Source organism: Oncorhynchus mykiss, chromosome 26, assembly GCF_013265735.2.
Source record: "Oncorhynchus mykiss isolate Arlee chromosome 26, USDA_OmykA_1.1, whole genome shotgun sequence".
NCBI lineage: Eukaryota > Metazoa > Chordata > Actinopteri > Salmoniformes > Salmonidae > Oncorhynchus > Oncorhynchus mykiss.
Window position 1 is genome coordinate 34,866,004 of NC_048590.1, and position 25,362 is coordinate 34,891,365.

Here is a 25,362-nt window from a genome sequence, read left to right on the forward strand (position 1 = left end):
GACTCCCAGTGGCTGCCTCTGAAAAACATCCCCACAGCACGATGCTGCCACCACCATGCTTCACTGTAGGAATGGTGACAGGCGTGACACTTGGCATTCAGCCCAAAGAGTTCAATCTTGGTTTAATCAGACCAGAGAATCTTGTTTCTCATTGTCTGAGAGTCTTTAGGTGCCTTTTGACAAACTCCAAGCGGGCTGTCATGTGCCTGTTCCTGAAGAGTGGCTTCTGACTGGCCACTCTACCATTCAGGCCTGATTGGTGGAGTGCTGCAGAGATGGTTGTCCTTCTGAAAGGTTCTCCCATCTCTACAGAGGAACTCTAGAGCTCTGTCAGAGTGACCATCACCTCCCTGACCAAGGCCCTTCTCCTCCGATTGCTCAGTTTGGCAGGGCGGCTAGCTCTAGGAAGGAGTCTTGGTGGTTTGAAACTTCTTCCATTTTAGAATGGAGGCCACTGTGTTCTTGGGGATCATCAAAGCTGCAGATTTTTTTTGGTACCCTTCCCCAGATCTGTGCCTTGACACAATCTTGTCTCGGAGCTCTATGAATTCCTTCGACCTCATAGCTTGGATTTTGCTCTGACATGCGCTGTCAACTGTGGGACCTTATATAGACAGGTGTGTGCCTTTCCAAATAATGTCCAATCAATTAAATTTACCACAAGTTGACTCCAATCAAGTTGTAGAAACATCTCAAGGATGATCAATGGAAACAGGATGCACCTGAGCTCAATTGAGTCTCATAGTAAAGGGTCTGAATACATATGTAAATAAGTTGTCTATTTTGTTGTGTGTCCAAAATGTCTAAAAACCTGTTTTCACTGTCATTATGGGGTATTGTGTGTAGATTGCTGAGGATTTTTATTTAATCCATTTTAGAATAAGGCTGTAACGTAACAAAATGTGGAAAAAAATCAAGGGGTCTGAATACTTTCCAAAGGCACTTTAATTTATGAATACAGGCCATGACAACACATTACATAGCAATTTTATTTCAATTGAATCAGCCTTTTACGGTAATAAATAATTTATAAAATCATACCCATACAAAATGTTTCAACAAAAACAATACACAATTGTCAGTTCTCAATTCAACAGACATTTCTTTCCAATCCCTTCCTTTTCAGTTACACCATTCCATTTCCTGATTAAACAGCAGATCGCCTCCTATGGTACAGTATATTCACAAATACTGAAAGTTCCCTTGAAAGTAGATTCATACACACAACCTGGCTCACTGAAATCAAACAGAAAGGAAAAAGACCCACAACAGCAGTAACTGTTAACCTGTCACCAAATGTCCAACCTTTTGGCAGGCTACTAAAGCAGGCTGAGTTGTGAAGCACGCCTTGACTTCACAGTTGCTACTGTATGCCTTCATCCTGACCGGTGCCAACCCAAAAGTAAATGAAAGTCTACAGAGTAAATAAGGCAGCAGCCGCACCTCTCAAGTTTTCTTCTCATAGTGGTAGAGGCTGCTCCATCAGCAGAGAGAGCGTGGTGAGACTGTGGTCAGGCCACAGAAAATGGATTTAGTTTGTTCGTGTGTGTGCGCAGGCGCGTGTGTGTGTGTGTGTGTATGTGGGGCGACAGACGCCAGAAGAGCTTTCCCAAATATTAATGATACATTTCGATAACTCAGTTACAGACTACAAACTTGCTACAAACTTGCTATGCTGGGTAGCCATTCTGAGTCGCCATCTATTGCGCAACTACAAGCATTTGAGGCTCATTATTACTCTTATTCATCCTGCAACATAACACAACAACATGATACAGCACTAGTTTATCATAACAGTACAGTATTAGCATACAAGCTGTCCAGCCTTTCCATATGAATGGTTAGGCAGGAGGGCTTTGAGGCTGAGCAGTGACTGGAGACTGTGACAGTCTTCTGTGTTGTGTTGGTGAGGGGGATGCAAGGCTGACAAGCTGCTAGTTGAAGTCCAGGCAGAGTAATAACAGGGTAGATTGTCTCTGACGCCATTGCCTCCATTTCCAGGCATTCTCATGTTTGTTGGGAAACAGCCGCGCGATGATTGAGACTTACGAGTAGGGTGACGCGAGACCACTGAGGCCATGGTCTCAGAGGCCTGAGGGATTCCTTAGCCTGACCCGTAGAGGTGCAGGGGTCTGGGGCTCCGCAGGCACGATGGCCCCTCTCTCTGGTTCCTACTGCCAGGCTGGCTCACTGCACACAGCATGCTGAGGAGGGCGAGCATCGACAGTGTTAGAGACTGCATTATCATCATATAGACATGGCTTACCTCAGTACTGATCTGTGAGTAGATTTCTGTTGAGTAATTAAGATTTCGAATCTATTCAATACTCATGGCAATAAAAAGGTAGAATGGCTGTATTACTGTCCTGTATTATGGGACAAGCTCAGAGACTGAGGCTGTGTACCCAATGGCACCCTACATAGCTCACTACTTTTGACCGGGCTGAACTACGTATGGAATAGGGTGGCATTTAGGATACCGATTGAGAGCATTAGGCCTAGACTTTACTGCTTTGTTTGTAGTTAGCGTAGTAGTAGTTTAAGGTCACCAGCCAGACAGTCTTGGGCATTGCTGTGACCCCTCCAGCTGGAGAGCTGCCAACATGACATGGCTGACTGTGGCCGCCGGTGTGTTAAAATAACAGCTACGTAACAAGCCATGTTTATGAAACCTGAATCTGTTCCAAATTCATTGAACCCCCTTTGCACATAATTCCTCTGGAATTTCTAACTCGAAACAGGATATTGTCTGGCTCTACTATATATCAACTAACTCCCTCCCTCGCAGCTAGTGTGCGTGTTGTCCATGTGTGTGTGTAGTGACTGGGGGGAGTTCTTCTTCTTGGTTCGATCCAAGTCTCTCTTTCACAAGGTGGGTTTTATAAGAGGTCAGAGACCAGAGCAGCCCAGCGCTATGCAAGACTGAGCTGAAATCAAAGATCCAGACGCTCCCACGGGGAGGCCAGCATGGTAAGAGAGCGGCTTGTGTTTAACTAGTGGAAAAACCTCCACTGAAGGGAAATTTCATTACAGGTGGCCATTTTTCACTTAACCCCTGGTATATCCCACTGACCAGTCTACATAGATGCAAGCCCCTCTGCTGGGACGTTCTGTGACGCACACCCCTACACCAGCACGTACACAATATCTAAGGGGAAATGTGAATACTATGCTACCCTCACAGGGACACTCACAACTTCTCACAGATTCTGATAGAGGCTCTCTGTCCATTGACACATCTTTTTGGGTCTCCAGCATCTGAAAGACACACAAAAGATGATACGACTCAAAATCATGGACCAAAATGTTTGCTTGGGATTAAACACACTGAGATACAAATAGAAACCTACAGGGTTTATATCTACTGAAGTCAAGTCATCCCATTCCTACCTTGATCTGTTCTTTGAGGTATTCAGCTCTGGTCATTAGGCTCTTTATCTGCAAAGTGAGAGGTGGTGTTTAGTATGTAATCCATCTACAGTCATCCACATTCTCCTTTCTATAATGTCTGGTGATGATGATGAGGGTAGACCAAGGTGGATGGCCTCCTATAATGACCCTTTAAAAAACAGATCTGTTGTGGTAGAATAATCATCCTGACCGAGACAGAGGCGGCTGCATCCAGCCAGACTCCCAACATTTTATATCATATTAACCTCAGCACCAAGGCTGTAATACTATCAAATTACATCCAAAGTAAGATTACAGCTGTAAAATAACATGTATTCCAACTATTTCAAGGCTGGTGTTCTTACAGTTGAAGTCGGAAGTTTACATACAGCTTAGCCAATTACATTTAAACTCAGTTTTTCACAATTCCTGACATTCAATCCTAGTAAATATTCCCTGTCTTAGGTCAGTTAGGATCACCACTTTGTTTTAAGAATGTGAAATGTCAGAATAATAGCAGAGAGAATGATTTATTTGAGCTTTTATTTATTTCATCAAGTTTACATTGCCTTTAAATTGTTTAACTTGGGTCAAACGTTTCGGGTAGCCTTCCACAAGCTTCCCACAATAAGTTGGGTGAATTTTGGCCCATTCCTCCCAACAGAGCTGGTGTAACTGAGTCAGGTTTGTTGGCCTCCTTGCTCGCACACACTTTCAGTTCTGCCCACAAATTCTCTATAGGATTGAGGTCAGGGCTTTGTGATGGCCACTCCAATACCTTGACTTTGTGGTCCTTACGCCATTTTTCCACAACTTTGGAAGTATGCTTGGTGTCTTTGTCCATTTGGAAGACCCATTTGCGACCAAGTTTTAACTTCCTGACTGATGTCTTGAGATGTTGCTTCAATATATCCACATAATTTTCCCTCATGATGCCATCTATTTTGTGAAGTGCACCAGTCCCTCCTGCAGCAAAGTAGGAAACTTCTGACCCACTGGAATTGTGATACAGTGAATTATAAGTGAAATAATCTGTCTGTAAACTATTGTTGGAAAAATGACTGGCGTTATGCACAAAGTAGATGTCCTAACCGACTTGCCAAAACTATAGTTTGTTAACAAGAAATTTGTGGAGTGGTTGAAAAACGAGTTTTAATGACTCCAACCTAAGTGTATGTAAACTTCCGACTTCAACTGTATATGATAAGCCCAGGCATTTTGAACTGGGAATTACAGCCGAGTTAAGAAATGCTGAACTGTGCTCAAGAGATGAACCAACACACATGGAGACCATTCCTAGCTGCAGTCGGAGCTCTTTGTGTTCTCACACACATGCTTTCGATCTGCAGTCCTACCCAGCATTCGATTATTACAGCCGCATCTGAATTTACTTAAGCCAAGCGCCCATAAAACTTCAAATAGGGAGGTCTATGAGCCCAGCTTTAAATCTCTCTCCCTCTGGGGTTTGTTGTTGAAACATTGTTGTGTGCTGTTGACCTGGTTGCTTGCAAAACAAATGCTCAAAACATGAAAGAATAACTTTCCTTCACCACTGAATATTAATACAGTCAAACTAACTGAAGTAACTGTTGTAAGAGTATACCTCTCCAACTAAATGTCAAGGGAAAGGCTTGGCTATTTCACCTGACCATTGCTAGTGCAGTGGATACCATTATAGTGTCATATGACTGATATATATGTACACCAAACTGCAGTGTCACTGATCTATTACGTTCGTAGCTTTTATTCAGAGAAACATTCACGTGACTACCAGAGAATGCTCCTGGGTGTTGTGTCCCAGATATAGCTGTGCTTGTTTGGTCTCAGAGACCTGGTGTGTGTATGTCTTCAGGTGCTCTGTGCTGTTACGGCGAGCACTGAACCAGGTCTCTCCTCACCCCCTTACCTCACATTCTCACCTAAACCCTCTCATCCACCTCACCCCCAGTAACTCACCTCACATTCTCATCTAAACCCTCTCATCCACCTCACCTCCAGTAACTCACCTAAACCCTCTCATCCACCTCACCCCCAGTAACTCACCTCACATTCTCACCTCCAGTAACTCACCTCACATTCTCATCTAAACCCTCTCATCCACCTCACCTCCAGTAACTCACCTAAACCCTCTCATCCACCTCACCCCCAGTAACTCACCTCACATTCTCACCTAAACCCTCTCATCCACCTCACCTCCAGTAACTCACCTAAACCCTCTCATCCAACCTCACCTCCAGTAACTCACCTCACATTCTCACCTAAACACTCTCATCCACCTCACCCCCAGTAACTCACCTCACATTCTCACCTAAACCCTCTCATCCACCTCACCTCCAGTAACTCACCTCACCATGGAGCAGCTCTCTCCGGCGCCCCTGGGCTTCAGCTGGAAGACAGACATAGAGGGGGGGGGAGAAAGAGAAGGAAGGAGGGAGGGTGGGTGGAGGGAATAGAAAGAGATGGATCACTGCTCTCCCAATCACCATGTTTGCACAAGAGTGGGTAATTTACAGAGCCAGTTTGGTTGTGATAGTCCACTGAGGCTCAGGGGGAACCCTTGAAACTGAAGCAGCCTTTCTTCAATTAGCCTGCCTGAGGAGGAGGGGACCAATTCTCCAGCAGCAAGGCATTCTGGGAAGGGAACGTAATCAACCATAGGCTACAGTGACACAAAAGGGACAATGTTTTCTCCCACAATCCCCTTGGTCTCACTGACGTGCCACGGTCCCGATCCCCCTGATCCATCAGGAGATGATTTAATGACTCAAGCCGTTTCTTCTCTATTAAGACAGACAATAGTTTTTATTTGTTTCCAGTGTGTAATAACATTGAGAAATGAACTGTTGGGCTCTCAATGGAAACCAGATGGCAGCGAGCGGCTCTATACCACACACAGGGAGCTGGCACCAGGTCTCATCCAAAGCTCAAAGCCACATCTGGCTCCAGCATCATCCCCATCCCGCCTGCCTGCCTCGCCTCCCTCCACCATTAGAACCATCTCCCAGATGAGGTTATGTAGAGTCAGGGCTAATAGAGACCAGCCTAGAGGAGTCTAGTTCACATACAGACACTGAGCCAGAGCGCCGAGGAGAGGAGACCATTATGGGCCACCACTGCCACCATCTCTCTTTAATAACAATAACAGCCAGCCAAAGCTGAGGGCTGGAGACACAGCAGACACTCAGGGCAGGCTCTGCTGCGGTCTCTGATGTAATACCCTCTTAATTCTGGAGATTGAATTACTATGTTACTCCCGGACTCCCTGCAGGGTTGTAAAATCACACCTGTGTTTGTTAGAGTCCATGCAGCAGACGCTGTATGTCGCAATGATGACTGACTCATTGTTTTCCCCATCTAAAAGGACTAATATAGTCTATGTGGGATTTTCAGTGAGCTGACCTTACCTGCCAGGGCTAGCAGTAGTTCTCCCAGACTCTGCTGGTACAGAGCCAGTGTATCATAGTCCTCTATCCCATTCTCCTCCTGGAATGGAATACAAGTGTGTTATGAAAAGGGAAGACGTCCCACTATGGCATAGCAGTCCACTCTCAAGAAACCCTAGATCCCATAGCTACAGCCTTCACTATAGCAGCAGCCTTCAATCCATCCTGCTGTAGACAGCATCTACAAGCCACTACCACCCTCCCAGCTCTCTCACTCCTCTCTGGTAGTCTCCCCAGAGCTCCATCATCATGCCCTGCCATGCTCATGGTACCCAGTCCCCTCAGCTTACCATGGCGATGGCTGTAGATGCCAGCTTCAGAGCAGCCAGCACCCGTGGTTGGTCTCGGGACATCTCTGAGAGGGGGACAGACAGAGAGTAAGGGTTGGACCGGAGGCCTTCTCAGAACATCTCCTCTAGGTACTACACTACCCAGTTACACTTGATAACGTGCTCCTTCTGGGTCTTATGAATGTGTTATCAAGTCCTTATGAAGGTTCCCTTCAAATAAAGTAGGGTTTAAATTAGGTCCTCTATACAAGGGTCATGAAATATGGTATTCATGATGTACAACGGGTAAAGTTAGCTGTATTACCTCTCAGGATGTCTCTGGTGGACTTGAACTGCTCAAAGCAGAGGCTGTTGTCTGCAGACACCAGAGCTTTCAGCTCCTCTGCCCTGGACACGTACTGACTAACCTGCAGTAGGGGTTTATATTGCTGTCATTCACTTCATTCTATGATGTCATCCGTAGCATGTGTTTTTCATCCATGCCATATGTTATTCAAATAATTTCAGTCCAGCCTTTGGGGTATGAAAATACAATAGACCAAATATACTTTGTGTACTCTGTACCTTTTGCCTAAGGGCATCTTTACGCAGTCTGTCTGTCTCATCTGGAAAGGGGAGAGAAGATACATTTCTTAGACAGTTACCAATTGTGTTCTGATTATGTCATCCCCAGTTCTCTGAGCTTGTATCACTTTTCAGTTGATGTTGGACTGTGGTATGGAATTAGACATTATATAGATGAGAGACCTGAGAGAAGTTGTGATTGTGGCAGGTAGGGGCAGTGCATGTTGCTCTTACAGTGAATGGCGGGGACAAAGTGCTCCAGTGCGCTGCAGTACAGAGACAGAGCAGCTGATCTATCCCCCTCCTGGTCCTTCTGGACAGCTTTCAGGACCAGATCCTTCTGCAAAAGGAGACAGACAGCGAGTCACACCAACACTCCTAACTCTCTCTCACACACCTGCATGCACCCACACACACACACACACACACACACACACACACCGCTTTCCCCAGGCTCTCTGCGTTGGGCATGTGCTCGAGGTCCACCCAAGGGTGGGAGAAGAACTGAGTGAAGGTGAGGCGGGTGTCAGGGTCCCTGTCCAGCAGCCGCAGCAGTAAGTCCCTGCAGTTCCTGGACACTCTGGCCCCTGCAGGCAGCTGGGACACACAACACAACCAGAGGACCACAATGATTTTATAAGAGGTTGCAAAACATATTGTGTTATCCTTAATGATTTTAAATGCAGCTTATGGCTGGAGTTATATAGATATTTTTAAATTGTCTAATAAATGATTTCTATCTTGCAACTAATTACACTCTGTCCTGACCAATGGATTGAGGAGACTGTAGAACCCACTCTGGCACAGGAGTGTCCCTTCCAACAAGAAAGCACTGTGAGATAAGGTTTATTGAGCAAGTGTGCCACCCTGCGGTGGCAAATATACTCACAGGGGAAAGAATGATTCTTCTAACAGCAGTCATGAACAGAATGAACAATCATTGCTACCACACATTTCTTTAGATAGATGTAACAGAGCTTACCTCGATGGGCTTGTCACTGCGGATCTTCTCCTCCAGTTCAGCATAGGATCTGGAGGCAAATGGTGCCCGGCCAAATAGTGTCTCTACATACAGAAGTAAGAACAACAAATAAATGATAAGAGTGAGTGAGAAAGCAATATAAACTTAAACCATCTTTGGCATTCAAAACAGTAACGTTGAAGTTTGATGTCACTGAAATGTCTGGTTTGTGCTTAAGAGAGCATAGAGTGTTCTTGAGGAGATAGTGTTCTATTTAATTGCATGGAGAGAGGAGATAGTTTTCCATTTAAATCTGTGCACTTACCATACAAGATGACTCCCACAGACCAGAGGTCAACCCTGGAGTCATACTGCCTTCGACACACCATCTCAGGGGCCATGTAGAGAGGAGAGCCCCTCAGAGCACTCTGCTCATCCCACGGAGACATGTAACTCGCAAAGCCAAAATCTGAACACAGCATAGGGCAAAAAATGTTCAGTGCAAAGTGCACTAGACTAGCCTCAGTCAAGACTGTGATACACCTGGTAATACTTGTAGCAGCATTACAAAATCCTCTAATGCATGATTCAGTGGTGCAACTGTTGCATTCCATCATTTTAAACGTCACAACTGAAAAGTGCAGAGACGGTGCCACCAATAACCTCTGGCACATTGGCACTGCTATGATTTCACAACTATGATTCATATCACAGTCCCATGGTGATGAAATGCAAGAGATTAATAAAGATAGAAATGTGACCATAAGGAATACTGTATGTAAGTGTTGATTGTGGCACTTGGCAGTGTGCTGTACCTGCTAGTTTAAGGACAGAACCACTGAGCAGAATGTTCTGGGGTTTCAGGTCCAGATGGGAGATGTTATGATTATGGAGAAACTGAAGAGCGCAGGCTGTTTTCAGACATGTAGCAAGAGAAGAGAGAGTAAGAGAGAGAGAGTGCCTTATTGGTGTTGGTCCCACCATTTTTTGTTATATGTATACTTTGACAATGTAAGTCATTTAACTTGCCAAGTCAATAAACTCTTCTGAATTGAATTGATTTCAGTGGGAGAGAGAGAAAGAGAGAGAGTGGGAGACAGAGAGAACTGCTCAACATCATTAAATAGTGCTCTAAAGAATGTAGGTTACTTATAGCCAACTCTTATACTGACTCTGGTGTGACTCACCTATCTGCTGCAGGAAGAGCCGAGCCACCCTCTCAGGTAGCAAGCGCCTACTGTGGATGAAACGGGACAGGTCCCCACCAGAACACCACTCAAGGATCAGATAGATGTTTTCACTGTCCCACTGACCAATGGCAGAGAACACGGTTAGACTCAATTCACTCAGACAAGGATATGAAATGTAGCCTGCTGAGTCCCAGATCAGTTTGTGCGGTCTTGTCTGACAAGCAATGTGGGAGTCAGGTTAGCCTGTATGAAATGTACTTATACAGAGCCTTGCGAAAGTATTCGGCCCCCTTGAACTTTGCGACCTTTTGCCACATTTCAGGCTTCAAACATAAAGATATAAAACTGTATTTTTCTGTGAAGAATCAACAACAAGTGGGACACAATCATGAAGTGGAACGACATTTATTGGATATTTCAAACTTTTTTAACAAATCAAAAACTGAAAAATTGGGCGTGCAAAATTATTCAGCCCCCTTAAGTTAATACTTTGTAGCGCCACCTTTTGCTGCGATTACAGCTGTAAGTCGCTTGGGGTATGTCTCTATCAGTTTTGCACATCGAGAGACTGAAATTTTTTCCCATTCCTCCTTGCAAAACAGCTCGAGCTCAGTGAGGTTGGATGGAGAGCATTTGTGAACAGCAGTTTTCAGTTCTTTCCACAGATCATCGATTGGATTCAGGTCTGGACTTTGACTTGGCCAGTCTAACACCTGGATAGGTTTATTTTTGAACCATTCCATTGTAGATTTTGCTTTATGTTTTGGATCATTGTCTTGTTGGAAGAAAAATCTCCATCCCAGTCTCAGGTCTTTTGCAGACTCCATCAGGTTTTCTTCCAGAATGGTCCTGTATTTGGCTCCATCCATCTTCCCATCAATTTTAACCATCTTCCCTGTCCCTGCTGAAGAAAAGCAGGCCCAAACCATGATGCTGCCACCACCATGTTTGACAGTGGGGATGGTGTGTTCAGCTGTGTTGCTTTTACGCCAAACATAACGTTTTGCATTGTTGCCAAAAAGTTCAATTTTGGTTTCATCTGACCAGAGCACCTTCTTCCACATGTTTGGTGTGTCTCCCAGGTGGCTTGTGGCAAACTTTAAACAACACTTTTTATGGATATCTTTAAGAAATGGCTTTCTTCTTGCCACTCTTCCATAAAGGCCAGATTTGTGCAATATACGACTGATTGTTGTCCTATGGACAGAGTCTCCCACCTCAGCTGTAGATCTCTGCAGTTCATCCAGAGTGATCATGGGCCTCTTGGCTGCATCTCTGATCAGTCTTCTCCTTGTATGAGCTGAAATAAATAAGAGTTTGCTGCACTGAAAGTAAAGGGGCTGAATAATTTTGCACTCCCAATTTTTCAGTTTTTGATTTGTTAAAAAAGTTTGAAATATCCAATAAATGTCGTTCCACTTCATGATTGTGTCCCACTTGTTGTTGATTCTTCACAAAAAAATACAGTTTTATATCTTTATGTTTGAAGCCTGAAATGTGGCAAAAGGTCGCAAAGTTCAAGGGGGCCGAATACTTTCGCAAGGCACTGTATGAGTGGGGATGGGCTGATTAAATATTAAACTGATTTTAAACCTGGAAGTCCTTCAGCTGAACAATGTGAGGGTGGCGAACAGTTTTCAGGATCTCTATCTCAGTCAGCAGGTTCTCCATAGACACCTTGTTCAGAGTCTTCTTCCCAACCACCTTCACTGCTACCACCTCCCGGTTGTCCCCCTGCACACACAGATCCAGTAGACTGAACAATGCTCTAGTCTGGGACATGACATCAGTTTGGAAGCCAGGCTACAGGGCCAGTCTCAAAACTCTTAATTTCTATTAAGGAAGTTGCTACTATTTACTTGTATTGTTTATGCAAGTAGTTGTACTTATAGGCTAGCTAACTCGGTCTACAACGAATGGCGTACCTTTCTGTAAGCTTTGTAAACTGTCGCATAGGTGCCACTGCCCAGCCTCTCAGTGAGAATGAAATCAGCCAGTTTCGGTGGGGCGAAGCTCGAAGCCATGATGATGATGTTCACAGTTGCATCAAAGTTGCTGCAAAGTGCACTAGAACATATATAGAGGAAGTTAGTCTATTTCATTCAAATATACCTACAAAATAAATGCTTAACGTTACATCTGACCAGACTGAAGTGAAACAGGAAACGACAACAATAATGGCTGTTGCAGCTAGGTGCTAGCTTGTACAGTACTACATAGCAATTATTTTTGAACTCAGCCCGTCTTCTATACTTCTCAGAAATGTGTATATTTAGACAAATATTTACCGTCATTCATAAATACTGCCGAATTTGCAGAATGATTCTTCTTCTTCAAAGTTGTATTGACAGACTACACCTATTGGTGTACAGGGTATTGACACCAAAAATATTTACATTTCGGGAAAGAGGGCGACATAAAACAAAAATGTAACAACCATCCCACTCCTTCAGTTACATTCAAATCACATCCATACACACACTCCGGTGCCTGTGAGTTGCAGAATGATAGTTTACACTGCTAGCTAGCTCCACTGTGAACGTGCTGTCGTCGTCAGCTGATCAAAACACGTCGATGCTCCAAACCATGGCACATTGTTCTACTGCCCTCTACCGGTTTGATATTTAATACTCGGCCTGATCTGTAAAGGCAGTCCAGAGAAGACAATCTCACATTTATTGAAATAGTAATCAGTAATTTCTACAGTAAAACTCTTACTATGTATGTGGCTTTTACAATAGCAGCATCAAGCCGACATTAACTGACTGTTCTAAAGCTCAAGAGGGCGCTATGACACCATTCCCATTCACTGTTGATGACAGGAAGACTCTATTCCCAGTTGCTGATGAAAGAGAATAGTAATTTAAAGATGGCGGAGTGCATGGCAGCACGTTTGACCGCGCAAGAGGTGCAGCTAGAGCTCCTCACTCGGGAATTTAGCCTCCTACGAGACGGGCTAAATGGTGGTCCAGAGGTCGCCAGCATTCTCGCCAGTTCTCCGGAGTTGGAGAGCTTACGGAGCGAGAATGAGAAGCTCAAATTTCGTCTCGTGCACCTCCGCCGGGGTCTCCAGGAAGAGCTCGCCCTGGAGGGACAGGGCAAGAGGGGCACAAACAAAGGCCAGGAGAAGAAGACGGGGAAAGATCAACAACAGCCAAAGAACCGCAATTATGATAATAATAAGGTAGCTAGCTAACCACCTTAGTGCAAGTAACTTGTGTGGCTGTTGTATGTGGCCTGTAGCCTGTAGCTTCCATGGCCAAAGTCATAATTATGCCTAAACCCCGCCCGTTTATACTATTTATCTTAACATTTGATTTTAAACCTAACCACGTTGCCAACCTTTTGCCTAACCCTCCCCTGCCCGTGGTCTTGAAATTGGTTCACAGCTCTGTGTGTAGTCCCCTGAACATGCTTATGGAATATCATATGGATATAAGAGAACGTATACTTATTGTGGTTTACACTAAGTGGAATGTCAATGACAATATTTGCATGTTTTTGCTCACCAATAAACCAAACTTTTGATTTTGCTCCTCTGTGCAGGCAGCAACCCATGAGACCAAACCTGTTGTTGATAAGAACAACAAGAAGGAGAAGCCAGAGAAGGCACAGGGAGGGTGCAGTGGCAGAGAGGTAATGATTAGGAACATTACCTCCCCAAAGGTTCAATATCCTTTACATCTATTCTAGAAGTCCTGTGCATGCAATCAAGCGTTCCTTCAAAGTTGTGCAATATCCCTACCAATACCCAAATAATTCCCCCCAGCTTCTTTCCCTAAGTTCCTATAAATCACCATGTTACTCTTTCCAGCTGAAACCGTGGCCTGGCTACATCTCGGACCGCATGCGGCTGTATGAGGAACTGAAAAAGGAGAGCGATGCCCTGCTGGCCAGGAGAGCAGCAGACAGCCAGCCCATCACTGTGGAGCTGCCAGATGGACGCAGGGTGGAGGGTCAGGCCTGGGTCACTACCCCCTACCAGCTGGCCTGTGGCATCAGGTGAGGGATCTGGAGCTTATCCCTGTCCCATATCTTTTTTTGTGCTGTGCAGTCAACTCATATGGCCATTGTCATGGCAAAAACGTCCGTAGAAGTTGGCAGCATAGACAAATCTCGGACAAGGAGGATCATGATGTTACTTGGAGACATCAGTTTGCACCCCTCTCTTTGCCATTGTTTGTAGCAACACATGAGAACTATGTGGTGATGGTGGTATATTGTATTTCTCTCAGCCAGGGCCTGGCTGACAATGCAGTGATTTCCCAGGTGAACGGGGACCTGTGGGACCTGGATAGACCTCTGGAGAAGAGCTGCTCACTGGAGATCCTGCGCTTTGACAATGACGATGCCCAGGCTGTGAGTATAATGTGCCCTCTGGGCTATCATACTTTCTATAGTCTTTGTTCTTGGAGGTAGTAACAGATGTTTCCGCTCCTTGTTTCAGGTGTACTGGCATTCCAGTGCTCACATCCTTGGTGAGGCCATGGAGCGTTTCTATGGAGGCTGTCTGTGTTATGGACCACCCATTGAGAATGGCTTCTACTATGACATGTTCCTCGAAGGACCCCAGTAAGCATCTATCATTGTTAAGAAAAAACAGGCTTCCAGTCTCCTTTATAAAGTAATGAGCATAAATGATACAGGGCTGGTGTAGTGAGTAACCTATGACAGGTGTGTTGTTACTGAGGGTTCTGTTTGACCTGTGTCCTGTCCTGGCCAGGGGTGTGTCGAGTACAGAGTTTGAGTACCTGGAGGCGCTGTGCAAGTCTGTGGTGAAGGAGAAACAGCCCTTCGAGAGGCTGGAGGTCAGCAAGGAGACCCTACTGAAGATGTTCAAGGTGAGATGAAGACCTCTGCACTACATTGGCATCTCTCCACCCTCTGGTGAAAGATTGTAGCTCGATTATATAATGTGTTATAGAGGTTTCTTTTTCATTGGGGTTGTGAGTAGATCGGCAGCAATTGGTATTTATTTTTTTCCCAATCTGTTTGCGTACATATTTTCAGTACAACAAATTCAAGTGTCGCATTCTGAATGAGAAAGTCACCACACCCACTACAACAGTCTACAGGTAAGCAGCTCATGATGTTTAGTTGTAAATCACTGAATATTATTTGGTGTACAGAAACTATTCAGAAGACTGGTTTAACATGTTGGTGAAGAACAAAAATAGGACTGCACTCCGGTAAATTAACTTAAATTGACATTTTTATTGCTGCACGAACGTTTCGGGTATGTGCCCTTCAGCGTGCAAGGCAATAGCAGGCAATGTCACACCAAGAAGACCACACAGGTGGGCATAATTATAAATTCAGCCAGTATTGGCCCAATCAAGAGATCCCAGCAGAGGGAGCTGTGGGGGAAACATGACAATCAAATAGAGATCTATAGACATGATGTCATTACCTACATTTTTTGCATATTTATAACCTACTACAAAAAAACAAGAAAAATACAATTCCTCATTAAAGGCCTGCTGGGGCAAGAGTGGCCAAGCTGTCTATCCAATATGTCTCTCATTGGAGAGGTAATTGATTTCTATCTCCTATCCTATGTGGCGCTTTCACCAATTCAATGCTCATATAAAGTAAGGCACTTAAGTTCATGATTATTGCTGTTGAAATTTCTGGCAACAGGTAATTATTTTTCCATCATGGTTTCGAATGGAGCTCTTATGCTCACATATCATTGTCTTAAGTTCCTGTTTGGTCTTACCCACAACATTAAAGTCACAGGAACACACTTAAGTAGATATACAACATATTTTGTGTTACATGTTATTCTACCTCAAACCTTTATCCTCCCACTCGAATGGGGATGGATAAGAGTTCCCTCTGATCATGGCATAACAGTGGACAGTTGTGACAAGGAAACTGCCATCAGGAATGATAGAGATGAAATGCAATGCTTTTTTTATTAGGCAAATCTGACCGTACTAAACAATCCTGTAAATTTGAGTGTCTCTTATAGCCAAACCTCGGGAGGGATTCAAACTAGAGGTCGACCGATAACTTGAAATCGGCCATTCCAATTATTCATAACAATCGGAAATCTGTATTTTTGGGCACCGATTTGCCAATTTGTAATTTTTTTTATATACCTTTTACTTAACTAGGCAAGTCAGTTAAGAACACATTCTTATTTTCAATGATAACCCACCGTTCCTAGGCTAACTGCCTTGTTCAGGGGCAGAACGACAGATTTTCACCATGTCAGCTCGGGGGATCCAATCTTGCAACCTGACAGTTAACGAGTCCAACGCAATAACAACCTGCCTCTCTCTCGTTGCACTCCACAAGGAGACTGCCTGGTACGTGAATGCAGTAAACCAAGGTAAGTTGCTAGCTAGCATTAAACTTATCTTATAAAAAAAAACAATCAATCATAATCACTAGTTAACTACACATGGTTGGTGATATTACTAGATATTATCTAGCGTGTCCTGTGTTGCATAGTAAGTATCTGACTGAGCGGTGGTAGGCAGAAGCAGGCGCGTAAACATTCATTCAAACAGCACTTTTGTGCGTTTTGCCAGCAGCTCTTCGTTGTGCGTCAAGCATTGCGCTGTTTATGACTTCAAGCCTATCAACTCCCGAGATGAGGCTGGTATAACGGAAGTGAAATGGCTAGCTAGTTAGCGTGCGCTAACTAGAGGGACGGAAGCTATACTGTTACACTGGCAATACTAAAGTGCCTGTAAGAACATCCAATAGTAAAAGGTTAATGAAATATGAATGGTATAGAGGGAAATAGTCCTATAATTCCTATAATAACTACAACCTAAAACTTCTTACCTGGGAATATTGAAGACTCGTGTTAAAAGGAACCACCAGCTTTCATATGTTCTCATGTTCTGAGCAAGGAACTGAAACGTTAGCTTTCTTACATAGCACATATTGCACTTTTACTTTCTTCTCCAACACTTTGTTTTTGCATTATTTAAACCAAATTGAACATGTTTCATTATTTATTTGAGGCTAAATTGAATTTATTGATGTATTATATTAAGTTAAAATAAGTGTTTATTCAGTATTGTTGTAATTGTCATTATTACAAATAAAATAAAAAATTGTCCGATTAATCGGTATAGGCGTTGAAAAATCATAATCGGTCGACCTCTAATTCAAACGGCTTTACCAAAGCTAGGGTTGCTGCGTAATATGTGCAAATGTCTATTAACCACTTCCTTGATCGACCTTGAAATGGGACTGAAGGGCAACACAACATTTAAGAGGGAGAAGAGGGATTCCTTTGACGTGGTTGCAATAATGCATTCCATTCAGTTTGTCTTACTTAACGGAATTGTCCAATAATTCTTCTTCATACCCTCTTGTTTTGAATCCTTCACATAAATCTTTGTAATGCACATCAAATTCTAAATCGGTCACAAATGTGCCTAATGCGAGGGATTTGTCTATAATATATTATGGTAAACTGTTTTTTGATTTGTTGATTTGAAGACCCTCACTGGTCCATGCCCTGCTAAAATTAGTTTTCTACTGTTTTAGATGTGGGCCTCTGATTGACCTGTGTCGTGGGCCCCATGTAAGACACACAGGAAAGATTAAAGCCTTGAAGATCTACAAGGTATGTGATGCACACACAGACTACAATATCCAATCACTTCTTAAGGTGAAAAACAGTGTCATAGTATCTCCATTCCTGTAATATCGACAGAACTCTTCTACGTACTGGGAGGGCCGTTCAGACATGGAGACCCTTCAGCGTATCTACGGCATCTCCTTCCCAGACTCCAAGATGCTGAAAGAGTGGGAACGCTTTCAGGAAGAGGCTAGGAACAGAGACCATCGGAAGATTGGAAAGGTTAGTCCTCACTGTGGGGGGGTCACTTTGGGGGTTGACTGAGGAAGACAACAAGTTGGTTTAGGTGTTTTGGTTTTCTGAACACAGCCATTGAAATAGACCCTCAATTAATATAATGATATATTATGTTCATATATACTGAACAAAAATATAAACGCAACATGCAACAATTTCAATGATTTTACTGAGTTACAGTTCATAAGGAAATCAGTCAATTGAAATAAATGAATTATGCCCTAATCTATGGATTTCACATGACTGGGCAGGGGCGCAGCCATGGGTGTGACTGGGAGGGCAGAGGTCCACGAACTGGCCCATCCAATCAAATTATTTTTTTCCCCACAAAAGGGCTTCATTACAGACGAATACGTTTTGGGGATATTTTATTTCAACTCATGAAACATGGGACCAGCACTTTACATGTTGCGTTTTTATATTTTTGTTCAGTGTATTTTAGCGGTCACTTTTATCCAAAGTGAGTTACAAAACTGTCAACATTGAAAGTGACAAATCACTCTAATTTACTCTGTATTTTACAAACAGACCTAAAGGTGACAGCAAGCTTCAGTTCGGCTGGTGGCTAGACCTTCGCTTGGAAAATGAGAAAATAGTGGAAATAGTACTGTTTGGCCATTTTGAGACTCCGTAGCCAGTATACACCTCCAAATTTTCAGAATGAATCTAAGAAAACTAAAGAAATCTGTTATTCATTTTGACGTTTTTGCAGAGGAGATCTTAGTTGCGCAATTTTACATCTAACTAAGATGTTTTGGTGCAGTGTTTCTCAATGAAAACATTTACATAAAAACGAGTCATCTCTAGTTGAATGACAACAGACTTTATTGAAGAATCCCTAAAGTTGACCACTCGTGGACGAAGGGGTGTATACTTTGGCTTTCGAAGTTCGGCTGCCCTCAAAAATGTTGTGTGCCTGAACAGCCGAAAAAACCCTTACCGAAGTCCAAAACTAACACAAACATAATATCTGCGTGGACGCTTTAAGCTCTGTGTGCTTACTGTTGTTGCTTGGTTGTTCCTGTGGGGGGTGCTGTGTGTCTAACTGCATGATGTATCAGTGAGTCATACTATGTGAGCTCCAGCTGGTCCTCAGGCAGGCTGGATCTATCCTCCCTGCGGGAGACACAGATGGCAGCAGCCCCACAGCCCGGCCACAACTGATTACAGCACTGATCTCTATATTAAACCATGGACTCATTGCTGCTTTTATTTTCATTGTTATCCAGGGGGCCAAAGTCTAAAGTAAATTTTAAACATGTTACTCCTATGAGGGTGTGATCCTTTTCATTTAGAAGTTGAAGGTTTAGAAGTAGAGGGCATGTCTGTGGGTGTCGTTCATGGACAGATTTGCTGTCATTTGATTTAACATGTTCCCAACAGAGAGGAGGAGCTGCCTCACTTTCTGTAACTGTCAATCTGTGAAGTCTTTAAGCTTACACTATGTCTCTACTGTACAACAGGAACAGGAACTGTTTTTTTTCCATGACCTGAGCCCTGGCAGCTGCTTCTTCCTCCCGCGTGGAGCCTACCTGTACAACACACTCACTGACTTCATCAGGGTAAGACGAGACCAACCAACCTCAAACCCCTACACCTGGTCACAGCCAAAAGGCAGAGAAGCAATCTGTCCATCTTCTGCCAAGATACAACAATACCCACCTGTAGAATTCCCAATTACAGCATGTTCATGGACTACTTTGATGCTTTGTAACTGAAAGAATGCTGAAGTTAAGTACCACTCAGTCTTGCTGTGATCTGGTGAATGTACTTTGCAGGAGGAATACTGTAGAAGAGGTTTCCAGGAGGTGGCCTCTCCTAACATCTATAACAGTAAGCTGTGGGAGACTTCAGGCCACTGGCAGCACTACAGCGACAACATGTTCTCCTTCCCAGTGGAGCAAGACATCTTTGCACTGAAGCCCATGAACTGTCCTGGACACTGGTAGGTACATTCGTTGGTTATTGGGACAATTTCCCGGACATGTGTCAAGCGTGGCCCTGGACAAAAAAAATCAACTCCGTAGCCTTGTGGTTAGTGTCCTCCCTGAGATTGGAAGGTTCAGTTTAATCCCCGGCCAAGTTATACCAAAAACTGTAAAAATGGGACCCAATGTGTCTGCTTGGAACTCAGCATTAGGAGATAAATTGGGGGTAAGGCCCCACCGTAGACTAGCGTCGTCTCCATTGCGTGTACTTCTACATCAAGCTGCCTCAATATCGCAATATCTATCAGGGAAATATCCATGGCTATAATAGCTACAAACCTTTAGTTACATTGATTTCTCCTGCAGAAACAGGAGATGCAAGGTTACTTGATTACTTACTAGACTAAAAACCATGCTCAATGGAGAATATCCACTGAAATGACTTTATTCCAAGACTAGGCTTAACCTTTGTCTGGGAAAGGTGTTATGTTATTGGTTAATATGATGGTTTATAAGGAAGGGACTATCAAAGCATTTATGTAACCTTAACTACTCCCACTGCTTCAACTGCATATCTTCTCATCCATCACCCTCTTTTTCCATCCACCTTCTCCTGGATCCTCCCATCCTCTTCTTTCTCAGTCTGATGTTCAGCCACAGACCTCGGTCATGGAGGGAGCTGCCTCTGAGACTGGCTGATTTCGGGGTGCTCCATAGGAACGAGCTATCAGGGACACTGACCGGCCTTACGAGGGTGCGCCGCTTCCAACAGGATGACGCTCACATCTTCTGCACCATGGAACAGGTAGGTGACCAGACCAGCTATAGCTATTGAAGAGGAACATCTTATTAAAGTAGCTTCGTACCAGGGTTGGGGTCAATTTCAAATCGGGAAGTAAATGGACATTTCTGTTCCAATTTTCATAATTTTTTCTTGAAATGGAATTGACCCCATCCCTGCTGGGTACTTAACCTCCTTGCCATTCAGATGACCCTCTGTATTCCCTTTCGCTCTCCTGCAGATTGAGTCTGAGATGAAGGGCTGTCTGGACTTCCTCCGCTGTGTCTATGACGTCTTTGGCTTCTCTTTCCAGCTGCACCTTTCAACCCGTCCAGAGAAGTACCTAGGAGATATCGCTGTCTGGAACCAGGCTGAGAAGGTACAATTAAACATGCGTGTCCATAAAATATTCCTGAAATGTTGCATAAGGAAACACAATTTTAAAGAAAGAATGACTTGCACGAAATGACCCAGGATATATTTGAATTGTATGTTAATTGATTCCCTCTGTTTGAAAGCAACTGGAGAACAGCCTGAATGAGTTTGGGGAGCCATGGAAACTAAACCCCGGAGACGGTGCTTTCTATGGACCCAAGGTTTGTATTACAGCACCTGATATTTCCTTGCTATACATTTTCTTCACCCCTGCAATTAAATAAGGTCTAGAATTCTCAGGAAATCAATGTAATTAAAGGTTTGTACTTATTATAGCCATGGATATTTCCCTGATAGATATTGCATTTCCCCTTCAATGAAATAAGGTCTAAAACTCTCAGGAAGGAAAACCATGTAATACTTTTGTTGTGCCATTTCAGATTGACATTAAGATCAAAGATGCTATTGGCCGGTATCATCAATGTGCAACCATTCAGCTGGACTTCCAGCTTCCCATCCGCTTTAACCTGACCTTTGTGGGGTGAGTGAGTCACCTAATCAAACTAGTCGTGACACAATACTGAGTCTGTATCCTGTTATAGGAAGCAAGTTTAGTCATTAATCCCTCCTTCAATACGAGTTCTTACCTGAATACTTTGTACTAGACAGTTGATTTAAAAGTCCTTTAAAGTTGGATTTTTAGGTAGAGAACATTATGAAGCTGTAAACAACTGTATAAATTATATTCAAAAAGATGTTTGACCGGTAAGACATCTCGATGAGACTAACTTCTACAAATAAGGTTGAATAAATAATAGTTAAATACGTAGTTATAATTGAGCATGAAGTGGTGTTGTGACTGATATTGATGTTGAATCCTGTGACATGCAGAAAGGACGGGGATGACAAAGCGAGACCGGTCATCATCCACCGGGCCATTCTGGGCTCTGTGGAGAGGATGATAGCCATCCTCACTGAGAACTACGCTGGGAAATGGTGAGTAGCAAAGAGGACCAATGAATTTGTTGAGTGTTACATAAGATGCAATCATAGACTGGAAATTAAGTCATATATATGTGTATTTTTTCTGCTCTTAAATGTCTTCATTTTGTGTATATATAGTGTTTTGATTTGCTACTTATCCAGCCATATTGTGTTTCTTCTCCAGGCCCCTCTGGCTGTCCCCACGTCAGGTGATGTTTGTGCCTGTCAACCCTACCTGTGAAGAATATGCCAAGAGGGTAATCCGAGCCTTCTATTTCTCAAACTTGTCTTCCTTTCATATTTCTACAGTTTATGATCAGGGCCGGATTAAGAAATCATAGGCCCTCCCCCTTCCCGGCACACCATTTTCTGTAAACAAATCTGTGTACCAAGATGCAAATTCAATGCGTTGTAAATTTAGTGTTGAAGAAAAAGCCTCTTTATAATAAAGTCATAACATTTGTCATGTGGTATAGGCTACAGTTGAGGCAGAGGCGTTTTTAGGATTTCCACACAGTGACATTATTTTTATCAGGATCCGAAAAAAATCTGCCTTTTACATGACCGAAGACAACTGAATCTTTTTTAAGACCACACAAATGACCAAAATGAGTGGCTACTCTGACAAACTGAGATCATGCTGGTCTTGAATTCAAACAATAACCCAGGCCAATGAAGCGACACACAGATTGTATAATATTAGGAGGAAATAAATAAATAAAGTAGGCTTCTAAATAACATGTCCAGTGACTCAACTAATGAAGATTAAACCATAAGCTACTCATGGTGATTGGCTATTGCCATTACGAGCACATCGGCTATCTCAAGATGAGCTACTTTGAAAAACAGTGCTGCTGTTCGCAAACAATTAGGAGTTGAGAATAATTTATTTGTATTGGTTCTACAGATTAGTCTTCTCTTTTCAGCAGTAGGCAAACTGTATGTTTTTCCAGCAATTGTATTTTGAAATCTGCAAAAGGCAAACCGACAGCTGCAACCAACCATAAAAATATAATCCATAGATGGCAGTTCCCATTAGTCAGAACTGGCATCCATTGCTAGTGTACCCATGAGTTTAACAGTCAAATTGCCAGGGTAAGAGGTTACAAACCCCTTCTATGGATTATATGGCCACAATGCAAAAAGCTGTATATTTGGTGCGCATGCTGTCCAAACGGCAGCCTTCCTGACTGTAGGCATACCGGTAAATACCAAAATAAAGGAAACACTTCAGTAAACAAGAGATTCATAGTATATGGTTTGGGGTGCAGTTTCTTTTTCATGGTTTATGTCCACTTGTAAAATCTATGCCAAGGCGCATTGAAGCTGTTCTGGCAGCTTATGGTGGTGCAACTCACTTAAGACACTTTATGTTGGTGTTTCCTTTATTTTGGCAGATACCTGTATTTGCATGTGATAAAAATAAATCCTGTTATTGTTTTAAACTATTGATCCTCTATGGCTAAATTATGCTGAGTGGTGTATTTTAAAACATTGAGAGCAGCTCCTGTGGTTGGATAAAGTATAATTTAAAGAAAAAAAATAGGGGCGTGGACCAGTCAGTATCTGGTATGACTACCATCTGCCTCATCCAGTGCGACATCTCCTTTGCATAGAGTTAATCAGGCAGTTGATTGTGGCCTGTGGAATGTTGTCCCAGTCCTCTTCAATGGCTGTGCGAAGTTGCTGGATATTGGCGGGAACTGGAACACTGTCGTACACGTAGATCCAGAGCATCTCAAACATGCTCAGTGGGTGAGTATGCAGGCCATGGAAGGCCTTTTGTCCCCAGCACAAGGTGGACCTGTGTAATGATCATGCTGTTTAATCCGCTTCTGTCAGGTGGATCAATTATCTTGGCAAAGGATAAATACTAACAGGGACGTACAGAATTTGAGAAACTTTTTGTGCGTATGGAAAATGTCTTGATCTTTTATTTCAGCTCGTGAACATGGGACCAACACTTTATATGTTGCATTTTATATTTTTCTTCAGTGTAATATTATTTTTAAATGCCTCTTACAGGCTTGGGCTCACACAATTGACCAGTCACATTTATTTATGCAGTTACCCAATAAAGGCAGGGGCCCCCAGTTACCCACATGGGCCCCTTACCTCCTCTCCTTCCCCATCTGATGATTAGCAGAGCGGCAGCAGCAGGCTGTCAACACTTATTGAGAGCGGGCTGATGAGTCCTATTGTGGTTTGCGGTTGTAGTAAATATATTTTTTAAATTATGCATGTATAATATACTCAGTATATTTTCTTTGTTTTTTTGTTTAAAAAAAATATTTGCCTCTTGGGCCCCCCATGGGCCTGGGCCCAGGGGCTTCAGCCCCGGGAAGCCCCTGAATTAAGCTGGCCCTATTCATGATGCTGCACATTCATCATTGTCTATCATTATATGAACCTGCATGTCTGTTGCCAGTTCCATTTTATCAGTTCATCTTCGTCATTTTTTACTGAGTGGTAATTCTGTCCTTCAGATGTGTAAACAGTTTGTGGAGGCTGGATTCATGGCAGACGCTGATCTCGACTCCAGTTGCCTCTTAAACAAGAAGATCCGCAACGCCCAGTTAGCCCAGTACAACTTCATCCTGGGTAAGAAAGATTACTATAGTAGATTTTTTTTTAGCCATTCATATATTCATGACTTTTACCATCACAATGTTTGCTAGTAAATCCCCTCAAATACTTTCAGATTTCTTTCAGCTGCCAAAAACATGATTGTATTCATCACTACTGAAATGTTGTTGAAAATGCGAATGTGTTAGGGCAGCTGTGTGTGTTGTGATTTGGCAGTGTGGGGACTATGAGCTACTTTGTGCTTTGTGTCTTGGCAGTGGTCGGTGAGAAAGAGAAGCTGACTAACAGCGTGAACGTACGTACGAGGGACAACAAGGTTCATGGAGAGCTGTCTGTCTCTGAGGTGCTGGCTCGCCTGACCCTGTTGAAAGAGTCACGCTGCCGGAATGCTGAGGAGGAGTTCTGAGGAGAGATCATTTTCTTTCACAATAGAATAACAAAATATACATTTTATGTGAATGCAAGAGGTCTGTGTTAGAAGTATGAACATGGAAAGGGATAGATTAAATGTATTATGTTTGAAAATATAATATATTTTCTACTCACTCGACAGACCTTTTCTGTATTGTGGGTAGTTTAACATGCATGTTTCTTTGATTGTCTAATCAATTTGAAAGAATAGTGCAGGAAGTGAGAAACAATATCGGGGATCATGTATTTGGTACAGTAGTGCAGGGTTTCCTAAACGTGTTTTTTTGCCATAGCGCCACAAAAACCAAAACGTGCACCCATAGGGGGGCCCCAGCACCGAGTTTGGGAAACCCTGCAATAGTGTATGAAAGACCATGCAATAATATATATATATATATATATATATATATATATATATATATATATATATATATTTTAACACTAATCTGAAGGATAGAATGTGGATGAAAGAAGATGTCATAAGAATATTATTTATTGGGTTGTTGAAAGAAGGTTGCAATGTAAGCCAAATAACACTTGGGAAATATTAAATAAAATCATGAAGTAGCTCTGTCCTCTTGTTGGATTGTAGTATCTTGGAATAAAATATTGCCTC

At 43.0% G+C, this 25,362-nt stretch overlaps 2 protein-coding genes across 5 annotated transcripts; one reads left to right on the plus strand and one right to left on the minus strand.

Moving 5' to 3' along the window:
• Window positions 1-927: 927 nt before the first annotated feature.
• LOC110506710 (serine/threonine-protein kinase ULK3) lies at window positions 928-13,114 on the minus strand. Of its 4 annotated transcripts, none has more exons than XM_036964510.1 (18): window positions 13,039-13,114; window positions 12,127-12,196; window positions 11,764-11,905; window positions 11,432-11,572; window positions 9,836-9,956; window positions 9,464-9,559; window positions 8,974-9,117; window positions 8,670-8,752; window positions 8,129-8,284; window positions 7,922-8,027; window positions 7,688-7,728; window positions 7,428-7,530; window positions 7,124-7,188; window positions 6,795-6,873; window positions 5,736-5,776; window positions 3,391-3,438; window positions 3,195-3,258; window positions 928-2,204 (listed from the first exon to the last, which is right to left on the minus strand). In XM_036964510.1, exons 3-18 carry the CDS (start codon window positions 11,860-11,862, stop codon window positions 2,188-2,190), a joined length of 1,404 nt encoding a protein of 467 aa, XP_036820405.1. In that variant the 5' UTR covers window positions 11,863-11,905; window positions 12,127-12,196; window positions 13,039-13,114; the 3' UTR covers window positions 928-2,187. The 4 variants fall into 4 exon arrangements, with proteins under 4 accessions (XP_036820405.1, XP_036820406.1, XP_036820404.1 ...); XM_036964511.1 differs by lacking the exon at window positions 13,039-13,114 and adding an exon at window positions 12,557-12,665; XM_036964509.1 differs by lacking the exon at window positions 13,039-13,114 and having other exon boundaries at window positions 12,127-12,548.
• On the plus strand, window positions 12,656-25,128 carry LOC110506709 (threonine--tRNA ligase 1, cytoplasmic). Its single transcript, XM_021586525.2, has 19 exons — window positions 12,656-13,022; window positions 13,385-13,474; window positions 13,653-13,840; window positions 14,074-14,197; window positions 14,286-14,410; window positions 14,562-14,679; window positions 14,849-14,913; window positions 17,351-17,429; window positions 17,520-17,666; window positions 19,145-19,243; window positions 19,460-19,626; window positions 20,252-20,414; window positions 20,632-20,769; window positions 20,909-20,986; window positions 21,206-21,306; window positions 21,657-21,761; window positions 21,934-22,006; window positions 24,236-24,350; window positions 24,593-25,128. The coding sequence occupies exons 1-19, from the start codon at window positions 12,684-12,686 to the stop codon at window positions 24,739-24,741; spliced, it is 2,463 nt and encodes an 820-aa protein (XP_021442200.2). The 5' UTR covers window positions 12,656-12,683; the 3' UTR covers window positions 24,742-25,128.
• Window positions 25,129-25,362: the final 234 nt, after the last annotated feature.